The following is a 12179-nucleotide window of genomic DNA, read 5'->3' as shown; positions in this document are numbered from 1 at the left end:
CTTGAGACCAGAATACTTCTATTTTAGCCTCTCTTCACTGGCCGCTGGTTATGTTAAATATTGATTTGGAGATCTTACTGATTTTACTGAAGTCTTATTGTGGATTAGCCCCTAGCTATGTCACTGACCTTGTACCTCCTCACAAGCTGAAGTGTGAGATCCTCAGGCAAGGTACTCCTGGCTGTTTTCAAACTCCTGGCTAACTTTTGAAGGTGAACATGTTTTTGCCATGAGGGTAGCGTAGCTGTAGAAGAGTACACTTCCTGTGAAACTAAGCCTGGCTAAAGCACTATCATCCAATGAATCACTCGGAATCACATTTATAGGTACAGGTTGTATAATTGACTGTCTTATTCACCTTATGTCTTATCAGTTGTTTAACAAGCTATGTATCACATCTTTCATGCCTGTTCCGAGGGGATTGCTAACATCCCTAACACTGTTATCTTAATTATGTTCTGCTCTGTAATTGCTTTTTGTTGTCATTTCAGGCTGATCCTGCATGTTAATGATTCTGTAAAGCTGATCTTACAAATACCATAAAAATGAAGTTTGTTATTTTTATAGATTCTGTAAGAATTAAATGGAAAGAAAACACTGACAGATCTTTACAATACATGACATTAAACATGGGACACACCTAAAGAGCAGTCAGGCCCAGTCCAGTTCTTGTCGCAGGTACACGTGCTGGTTTCTGTGTTGAAGGTGCCGTGACCTGAACACTGGTCCGGGCACATAGCCTTGGCAATCTCACAGCTCGCTCCACCCCAGCCTGGCTGACAGTGACACTCGCCATGAATACACACGCCATGGGCTGAACAACTTGGGTCTATGCAGTCCACTGGAGAAAGAAAGATGAAGAGAGGGAGTTAAGAATATACCAAATAGTTTATTTATTACATGCATGTGTGTGTATGGAATGGAATGGAATGGACTTTTACATTTACAACACATTCACCCATTTACAAACATGTTACAAACTGATGGAAAAGCCTGCAGTGCAAGGGGCCAACCTGCTCATCCAGAGAGATACAGCCCTTACTATTGAAAGTGCCCAACAATATTTCTATGCACGCAAACTCACACACTGATGGAAGAGCCACCAGGAGAAATTTGGCGTTCAGTATCCTGCCCAAGACACATAAAACTGCTGACCTTCCAATTAGTGGATGACCTGCTCTCCCACTGAGAATCTTTGCAGTTCTCTGCAGCTTTCAGCTGCTTTCAGATCAGTGTTTGATTTGCTTGTCCCACTGGCTGAGTTTGGTTTTCACAACCCCTGTATCTAAAACTGGTTCAGTTAATTGGAGGAGTGAAGAAGTGGGTTGTGGACAAAGTCAAACACCTGACCCCTTTATTTGTGTGACAAAACAGACTGTTTTCTTCATCAGACAAAATAGAACTGACATCATCCCGAATACCTCCATTAATGTGATAATAACAATAACATCCATCTGATATGACATGACATTTCTTAACTATCATGTCAGGTTGTCAAGAGCAATAATATGGGTTTAAGAGATCTAAACTTGGCAAGTGAATCAATTATGAATGATATCCAGTTATGCATGAATGTTTCTGTTTCAGAAGTAAACGTCAGGGGCAGAAATAAATGAGTGCAAAATATTTGGTTTATCTTTAATTGTGTAGTGATGTCTTCATTAAATTCCAGAATGTCAATAATGCAAAATAATGCAGAGCAGTGTTAAAATGTTCACTACTACTCCTGATAACATAATATGTAACACATTTACCCTTTTGTGTCCGTTCTTCTTACCTTCTTCACAATTATCACCCTTATAACCAGTGTTGCAGATGCAGGCGCCCATAATACAGATGCCATGTCCTCCACAGTGGATGTCGATGCACTGGTTGGCTGGCACGTCGCACTCAGTACCTTTCCACCCGCTGTAGCACTGGCAGCGGCCACGGGAGTACTGGCCATTTCCACTGCACAGTACTGGACAGGCAGCTAGACCAGACACATGCAGGTTGATGGATCGGTAAGATAAACTGGTTTTACAGAATGATTAAGCCAGTCACTGGGACCCCAAATCCACCTCAGCTCCATAATTTTAACTAACTCAAAGCTGACAGTGACTCTGACCTTAACTGTAGTATAAATGGAACCATGCCCCAGTCCACACTACTGATAAAAGTCCACAGCTGTCGGCGGACACATTGTTTTGTAATGTGACTGCTGATGACTTCATATGATTCCTGTTGTGCATTATTTGAATTTGTATTTGGACAAAAGTAAACAGCAGTAATAAACACAGTGGTGACTTGTCTGGGCAGATAATGTGATATATTGAGATTAAAAAAATGGACATCGGGGAAATACTGTCGATCCATCTCTTTTTGGGTCAACTGCATTGCTTGCAGTGATGTTTGGTCTGGCTGGCTGGCTGAAACAAGCTGTGGGCAGTGATAGCATTACGGTCTGCTGCACTTTATCCAAATTAATGATTGTATCTCTTTCATAATCAATATGTGCTTCAGTATTGAAGGCGAAAAAAGAAAAGAAAAATGTAGCAAAATTTGAGGGAATTACTGGCCGCCGCATCAGCATGTGCCACCATCACAAGGTTTCAGGTTATGCAAAAAAATGTTGAGCACAACCAGGTGATCCCATTGCAAAAAGCAGGATAAGTTAGAATGGGAGAGGTTTAGACTCTGAAAAGTAAAACAGCACAACAAACTGTGCAGGTCACCCTGATTGTTCAGATAATGACCTCCCAACATTTCCTGTCTCACTATGGTTGACAGAGTGTTTGTGTGTGCTTACCTCGAGAGCAGTCTGGGCCCAGAAATCCCGGGAAACAGTGGCATATTCCTGAGAGACAATCTCCATTTCCATGACAATTCTGAGGACACTCCATAATGGACTCTGATTAGGGGAGAGAGAGAGAGAGAGAGAGAGAGAGAGAGAGAGAGAGAGAGAGAGAGAGAGAGAGAGAGAGAGGTGGTTTAAGTGTGAGTTAACTGGGTAGGACGGACACGCAGTTGTATATCTTAAGAAATACCACACAAAGACATACACACAACACTGAGAGAGCAGTCCTCTGTGGTTGCCGTAATTACAACCATTCGGTCCAATCAACACCTTCTAAAATTCCAATTACCCTGCTGCTGCCTTTCTCTTTCTCTCTCTCTGTAGTACCTAACTGGCCATGTCTGTGCCACTACACACACACACACACACACACACACACAGATATCATGCAAAACAAAGTTTTCCAATACTTAAAGATACTAAATACTATACAGTGCCTCTGGTCTTGTGTGTGTGCTCACCCTCTGTTGTGAGGTTCCTCCTAATTAAGCTCATCAGAGACAGTATATCTCAACGTTACTTGAAAACCAAGTCATAGTGTCATGATGTTCAGCAGACAAAATCAGTAGGTGTCCCTAAGAGCTAGGATTTTCCCAAAAATGGCCATATTTTGTACATCTGTACAAAAGGTTCAACTGATCATGAGAATGTGATTTAGTATTTAGACATTTTACAACATGATATGAATATTACTGCCTAGCCATTTTGTGCTAAGGTATGTTGTCCATTATCTGTGTTGTCCATTATCAGGAAATAATGAACAATGTGGAGGCCAGAATCAGGCCAGAAATTTGCATCTGTGGGCATTATACCATGGTCACTTGCTAATGAAAAATAATAATAATAAAAAAAAGCTATAACTGTTTCCCTGGCAACACCTGAGGGTTTGACTACCAGCTGGATAAATCATTACAATCCCATAAGGTTCTTATGCAATGGAGACATTGTTCTGTACTCAAGTAAATATGACAAACCTCAGATTTGACTTAGAAATGGGAGAAATACTAGTCCGCTTAGCTCATAGAACCCTATGGCTCAGCTGTTAGCTAAAAAGCTAACGTTATGCTTGCAAGATTAAAATTCAGTAACATTGTGTACTGTTGACAAATATAATTTGGCAGTATATTTAACAACAAGAACACCAACACTGTTTGGCATCATAAAAAATATGTAGTTTTCAATTGATTTCCTTGAACTACAGGCTGGTATCACATAGATTTAACTGGTGGGTTAACATTACTTACTATAAGTATGGATTTTATGAACTGTAGAAGTGCACTTACTCATGCTTACAGTAGCCTACTAACCAATAATTCCAAGACATAGAGGAAACGCTATTCCAAACATATTGCTGTGTCTCACCTATGATAATGGTATTGTACGATACTTGCTCTGTGCTGCGTCCATCATTGTAAAATGCCAGATGCCAGATTCCTGTGTCCAGGTACTGGATGAAGCCAGCCTCGTGTAAGTTCACCGAGCGAGTGTGCCTGGCTCCTCCCCCAGAGTCCTCCTCATGCAAACCAGCTGGGTGTGTATATTCCGTATCCGCGTCACTGAGCGCTCGTTTGTCTTTGGAAATCAGGCGACTACCATCTAGTAGCTCTACAAAATCGTACTGGAAGACAAAAATACACAAACATTCAGATACAAACATTCAGGAAGATATATTTTTAGATATATCGGCAAAAAATATTCTAACTGTAAAAATCTAATCCTAGCCACCATTTTCGTTCAAGTTTAGTGGTGATTAGCACTGTATATGCTCGATTTTTTTGTAGCCTAGCCCATGGCAATACTGCTTAGTCCAACAGTCCATCCATCTTAACGGCTTGCCATTAAGTTTGGTAGAGAAATATGTATCTTAGTAATCCTCCTTTTTATCTAGCCCCAATGTTAACTCATTACATCTTAATCACAAACAGAAACATTTACAGTTGCATCATATGTGGTTATTCATGTTCATTCTATTTTAACACACACGCACAAATGCACACACACGTGCACACACACAGACACACACACTCACACACAGACATGCACACACACACACACACACACACACACACACACTTGTCTATTATTGAAGGTGCTAACAGCTGTGATAGGGACGGCATTGTATGAAGCTGTCTTTTAAAGTTGATTAGTCCCTTGATAGAAGACACGTTTCACTACACAGAATGTAAGTGTAGCCATTAAAGGAATAGTTTAGGTTTGTAAGAAGCTTATCTGCTTCATTGTGAACTAAGAATTCATGCAGTACTTCAGCTAAAAACACTTAAAAAATGGCAAAAGGGATTTAGGGTTTTGACAGTTTCGGAGGCAGAATTTCTTTTCATTTTTGGTGTTTGCTAGAGAGCAGAGGATTCAGGATGGTTGGCGAAAAGCTTTCTTAAACGATATGTCAGAGATCTGACAGCAGTGGTGGCCACTGATCGGATTTGTTAAGATTTCATTCTAGGGTCACAGATGAAAACACCTCTGTAACATCTCCTGAAGTTTCTCCCACAGCTTCTCCCCCTCTAACCCCCCCACCTCTCTCTCTCCCTCCCTCTCCTTCTCTCTCCCTCCTTCTTTCTCTCCCCTTCTCTCTCACTTCCTGTCCTTCTCTCCCTCTCTCAACCCAACCAGTCAAGGCAGCTCAACGTTGAGGTTCTGCTCAAGGTTTCTGCCTGTTAATCAAGCTGCCCTTGCTTCTATGAACAACTGTACCCATGTGTTTCCCATATATCCCTTATATGTCATGTTATTGTCAGTTTTACCACGCCATCTATTTCATGCTTAGCTGTTTGGATTGTATTGGATTTGGATTCCTCTCTGATTCCATTTTTCTTTTCCACAAAAGGTTCTGTTGGGAGTTTTGCCTTGTATTCTCACTTGGTTTACAGTTGGTGCTAAATGATTGAAGCTCCTTTCAGATGTGGAATATGGAATACTGCAGGCTTCATCTATCTGTTAAAGTGATGGCATTTTGTCCTTTATGTTAATGTTACTTATGACTTAATTCAGACATAACTGGTTATTAAAAGAAATATCAGTATGCTCAGGCAGGATTTGGTACCTGGTGCATGTGCACAAGTGAGAAAGAGAGTGACAGAGAGAAACGGTGAGTAAGAACAAGTAATTATCATGACACACACACACACACACACACACACACACAGTCATACATTATTGGGGATATGATGAAATGTAATTGGGGAGTTGATTTCATAGGTCATAACGTACTTCTTCATCCTGCCCTTCATCAGTGATATATATACGGAGCCCCAGACATGACATGGTCAAAAAAAAATTAAATTGTGGCCACAATATAGCTATAACGTGCGCACGAAAAACTAATTCATGGCCACAAAATACTAAATTGTGGCCACAAAATACTAATTTGTGGCCATGAAATAAGTATAATGTGCGCACGAAATACTAATTTGTGGCACACAAAATACTAATTAATAATATTAATATCATTCCTGGACAGCTGGGTAAGCAAATCGAGCGCACCTTCTCTAGAAACTGCAATAGCCTACGTGATGTCCTTAAGGTGAGTGTCTTTTCTTATTCTGTTCTAGTCAATATCTTGTTATACTGCATTTAGGCAGTTACTTAATTAGGCCTATGTTTGATACTTTGTTACAATGGGTACAATAGCCCCTCTACTGCCTCTACCTTAGACCTTAGAGAAGGTGCGCTCAATTAGTATTTTGTGCGCACATTGTACTTATTTTGTGGCCACAAATTAGTATTTCGTGCACACGTTATACTTATTTCGTGGCCACAAATTAGTATTTTGTGGCCATGAATTAGTATTTTGTGCGCACATTATAGCTATATTGTGGGCACAATTTAATTTTTTTTTGACCATGTCATGTCTGGGGCTCCGTAGATGTATATTGATTCCATTCGAGTTTTTTTCCCAGTAATTTTACAAAGTATTTTTTTTTGTAACTAAAATGTGTGATGCAAGTAGCGAGATTGCTACTTGCATCACACATTTTAGTTAAAAAAAAAAAAAAAACATTCAAGGACTAACTCTGTGCATAGGCTGTGTGTGAAATGTGAGCGAGAGAGAGAGAGAGAGAGAGAGAGAGAGAGAGGCAGGGATGCAATCTTAGTCCAATCCTCTTCAATTTATACATTAATGAATTTGCATGTCAATTAGATCAATCCACGGCACCTGGCCTCAACCTGAATGACACAGAAATTAAGGGTCTCCTGTATGCAGATGACTTGGTGTTGCTGTCACCAACAAAAGAAGGTCTACAGCAGCACCTCAACCTCCTTCATAAATTCTGTCAGACCTGGGCCCTGACAGTTAACCCAAAGAAAACCAAAATTATGATCTTCCAGAAGCAATCCAGAAGTCAGGAAAACACACATAATTTCTATTTGGACACCACTAAATTACAACATACAAAAAACTACACATACCTTGGCCTCAACATAAGCTCCACAGGAAGCTTCAACTTGGCTGTGAAAGATCTGAGAGACAAAGCAAGGAGAGCTTTCTATGCAATTAAAGAAATATTAAACTTGACATTCCAATTAAAATCTGGCTAAACATTTTCCAATTTGTATTAGAACCGATAATTCTCTATGGCAGTGAAATTTGGGGACCAAAATTAAATCTTTCCAGAATCTTTCCACACAGAGTTCTGTAAGAACATCATGCATGTCCAGAGAAAGACACCAAACAATGCATGTAGAACAGAACTCGGCCAATACCCCCTCATATTGAAAATACAAAAAAGAGCAATTACATTTTACAATCGCCTAAAAACTAGTGACCCCCAGAAATACCATCACAAAGCCCTAACCTGCCAAGAGCTGAAGCCAGAGAAGACTCCCCTCAGCCAGCTGGTCCAGAGGCTCTGTCCAGACAACCTAACATGCCCCAGGCAGCCTCGGGACCACAACACCAAGCCAATCAGACCAAACCAAATTATCAACCAACAAAAATAAATCTATATCACATACTGGAAGGAAACAACTAAAACACAGAGTAAATTAAAATGTTATCTGACCCTAAAAAGAAACTTCACATTAGCAAATTATCTGAGCACAGTAAAAGATCCTAAATTAAGAAAAGCCTTTTTGTCTGTACAAACTATGTACAGACTCAATGAACACAGCCTAGCTATAGAGAAGGGTCAGCATAGACAGAGCTGGCTGCCAGAGGAGGAGAGACTCTGCTCCCACTGTGACAGACAAGAGGTAGAGTCAGAACTAGAGCCCGACCGATAAAGGATTTTTAAGGCCGATACCAATACAAATATTTGGTGATTTAAAAATCCGATATTCCGATATATCGGCCGATATATATATATATATATATATATATATGTATATATATATATATATATATATATATATATATATATATATATATATATATATATATATCTATATAGAAAATCCAGAAACAAAACATAAACAAATTTCCGTAACATTAGTTATTTGTAGTTATTTATGAGTCCTCACTGAAATAATATGATAATGCAGTTTAAAAATAAACTTGTTTATTTTATTGTCACAACAGAACAGAAAATTAATAATTCTGTAAATTATTTGATAACTTTGAATAATTCCTTCCTGTTAGAACGATTGATACTGATACTGATACTCACTGTGTGATGGAGGGTCTAATGTAGGAGCTAAATACACAACCACCCAGATCCTCCACTGTCCAGGTAATGATACACACACGCACACACACACACACACACACACACACCACCACCAACATCAACACATACACACACACACAAACACACACACACACACACACAGATCAAGTGTTCATTGTTTTCTACTATTTTCTTGATTTTACGAATTGTACCTTTTTGCTTTTTCTTTTTCTTTTTACTGTAATCTCATTATTACTTAACGCTTTGACAACACTGTCTCTGTTACATTCATGCCAATAAAGCATATCAAATTGAATCGAATTGAATTGAGAGAGGGAGAGAGAGAGAGAGAGAGAGAGAGAGAGAGAGAGAGAGAGAGAGAAAAAAAACGCACACACACTGTATATACTGTATATATAATTAATGTAAATCAATCTTGGTGTTGTGTTTGTGTTGTTATTTGTTATGTTATGTCCGAGTGTTCGGATAGATGCTTTGGCAACATTGTTGTTAAACTTTCATGCCAATAAAGCCCCTTTGAATAGAATGAATGAATGAAATGAGAGAGAGAGAGAGAGAGAGAGAGAGAGAGAGAGAGAGAGAGATTATTACTGTTGGTATGAGGTTTGTTGTACTAGGATCTGATAAAAGAAGAATCTCTTTAACAATTTGAAAGTGGCTCTTTCACAACATTTTATGCTTAATTCAACTTATTTCATTTATTTGTTCATACTGTCCATACAGCAACATTAATATGATGACATTCAATTCAGAATTTTGTGATATGGAAATGTTACTCAGACAGACCTTTTGCTGCTGTGACATGCCCAGACACTTTATCTGACATGAGAACGATATCAAAATTGCCATTAGAATAACATAAACTGATGCCTGTTTGCTACACCAACCTGTGTGTGTGATGGCGGCAGGCCTTTGCGTCCATACACCCCAACAAGAGCATCTTTCTGGACAGAGATGTTGAATTTCAAAAACTGCGGTTGGTCAATATAGAGCTGGGACCTCCAAAACACACCTTGGATAACGAAAAACAATAACAAGCAGCAGTCAAAATCAGTGATTTAAATATTAAAACACTCCTTGATTCATTTTCAGAATTGTCACTTCTATTTTTTAGTATAGAAATCATCACTCTCACACAATAAAATTTAAAAAAGGCATTGATTTCACATACTTCCAACACTCACATTGCCACATATTGCTTCATGTTAACTACCCATTCCCACTGACCATAACTGATGGTTATTAAATTATGTATTAACTACTACACAAAAGTGTATTTTTTGATGTCTGTGGTAGCCCCACATTCAAGTAACACATTCAACACAGTTGATGTTGTTGTCATTTAACCTACCTTCACTGATAAAAAAGGGGGTCGACAAAAGTTACAAACAGTTGCACCATAACCTGCAGCCTCCAAATTGATCAAACAGTTTATTATACACTTCTTTAAAACTGTTTCAGCAAAAACTGAACATGTTAACCTTCATGGATTTATTGCTTATATTTAGTGCTTTAGCTCTCTATGCTGAAGAAAATGGCAACTGAGTATACAATGCTTTGGTGAGAATGTTTTGTTGCGTGAGAAATTTTAGGCCTTTTGTTCACAGATTGGCAAAGTGAAATGATCAGACAGGCTTATACATGTACACATGTGCATGTGACGAACCTGGTGGTACATCTTGTATGGCTCGTCTGCCCACGTCCACCTCTCCTGTGTCTATAGTGTTGTTCTCTACAAGGAACATTTTACCTGCAGAAAGAGTTGGGGGAATGTAAAAAAAGTTACTTCTTTTCATCCATTTAAACAACATTTCTACAATGTGAAAAAATTTCACATGTGGTCAGTGATGTTTTACATAACAACATTTTCTGAGGAACTAAGGCTGAGCCTTACTTAATAGTTTTTTCAGTTCTCATGAAAACAAAAAAAAGATGCATTTTATCAAATGCACATTGCATTGCACACATTTTAACACAACAATATGGAATATCGATTCTCTCTTGTGGTGTCAACAGGAGACTCAAAGAAAGTAACTTCGGAATCAACAGGATTTAGCCTAAAATATAGCTAGTTGATAGGAACTACTTCTCCTTCCTTTTGTCATAGTGAGTATGTGAACTATAAATGCAGAAGCCGCTGCTGACAGAGAGTTGACATTGATGATGGAGCTTTGCATTTCTTGACAGCAGCGATGCTGTATGTGAGGCTGGGTTTTATTTGGTAACATATCAGAAAGGAAATTAGTGGTATCACACTTCACAACCTGGCTTGTGTGATATCCTGAGATCCTTTGGGCCAACAGTTAACACATTTCACAGTGAACTATCGTTATCACTTCACAGTTGATGCCTCTGTGCACCAGTCATGTTGTAGTTTACATCTACGTCTATCCAGACTCGTATATAGTGAAGACTAATGGAATTTAAGAAGACATATGAAAGTTCTCGTTGTATTGGCATATATGATTCAAGCAAATAATTTCCAGTGAGCAACATGCTGTCTTCATTTAGGGACTATTTTTACAGAGGAGTACAGACAACTGATAGAGAACTTCATCACATCGTGCAACGACACTCACCTTGAAGTTCAATATCAGCAAAACCAATGAGCTTGTGGTGTCTACTGCTGAATGTCTGTTAGTGTTAAGTTCATTGAGAAAAACAAAAAACATCCAAATTACTTGAATGTCTTCAATTTTTGTTCATGTTTGGTTAATAAAGCTCATTCTGAAAGAACATGAAGATGCTACAAATTCTGAAACGTGGATGCTTCAACCACATGTTGAACCCAGTAACAATCACAACAGCTTGAGGGTGGACACCCAAGATTAGTGTTACCAATTCAGCATTTGAACACAATCCCCTCTTCAGTTCTTGAGATATGGTGTTGAGAAATGACAAGAAAAGTGCTTTTGTAGAACATTATGATGTCACTGTGATGTTGACCTGGGCCCTTTTGGATATAAATGTCATCACTTCAGTGTATACCTTTAAACATCTTAGTGAAATGCTGTCATAATTTGTGTTATGGATTATTCAGTTATGTTCAAAAACCTGATTTTTGAGGGGACCAAGTGAGGCCAAGTGGACATTTATGCCAAATAGACGTAGATATCACATTCACAAGAATGGGATGGACAGGGAAACACATTTATATAGGGACGGACAACCTGGACACATAATGCCTTCACGGCTATGACCAGCACTGAGACATACCAGGCTTTGAAATTCCTGCCTCAGTGTCTGATCCAAGGAAGTTCTTGCTTTGCACACTCAGACACACACACACACACACACACACACACACACACACACACACACACACACACACACACACATATGTCATGGCAGAAACAGACTGTTTTGTTACTTACATCTGCAGAGGCAGTTGCGGACCAAAACTGAGAACCGAATCTTAATTTCAGTCAATTCAGTCTGACGCGTAGGGTCTAGCTTTCTTGCTCAGAGTCCTTTCACTTTTTTGATTAAGCATCATTCATCTCTTGAGAAAGCTGACCTGCTTTCATTTTATATGGCTCCACATATTTAAACTCACACTGGCCACTGAGCAGCTCTGGCGCTGCTAATGAGAGAGCAGAAAACAGCCCATTCATCGGGGCAAAATGTTAGCAGGTAACATTTCTGCAAACCACTGACATGTTCACATTTGTACATGTCATACACACCAGTGTTATCCC

General features: G+C 39.1%; 1 protein-coding gene across 1 annotated transcript in view; it reads right to left on the bottom strand.

The window, feature by feature from the left end:
* Window positions 1-12179, bottom strand: part of LOC141005578 (teneurin-3-like) — a 322641-nt gene that overhangs the window by 173200 nt on the left and 137262 nt on the right. Inside the window, exons 7-12 of the mRNA XM_073477461.1 lie at window positions 10148-10231; window positions 9369-9493; window positions 4199-4454; window positions 2789-2890; window positions 1778-1972; window positions 641-841 (exon numbers count right to left, since the gene is read on the bottom strand). Coding sequence (XP_073333562.1) covers window positions 641-841; window positions 1778-1972; window positions 2789-2890; window positions 4199-4454; window positions 9369-9493; window positions 10148-10231 — 963 coding nt within the window. The remainder of the gene's footprint in view (window positions 1-640; window positions 842-1777; window positions 1973-2788; window positions 2891-4198; window positions 4455-9368; window positions 9494-10147; window positions 10232-12179) is intronic.

Source organism: Pagrus major, chromosome 1 (assembly GCF_040436345.1).
Source record: "Pagrus major chromosome 1, Pma_NU_1.0".
Lineage (NCBI taxonomy): Eukaryota > Metazoa > Chordata > Actinopteri > Spariformes > Sparidae > Pagrus > Pagrus major.
This window is presented reverse-complemented; position numbering and strand designations above follow the sequence as displayed.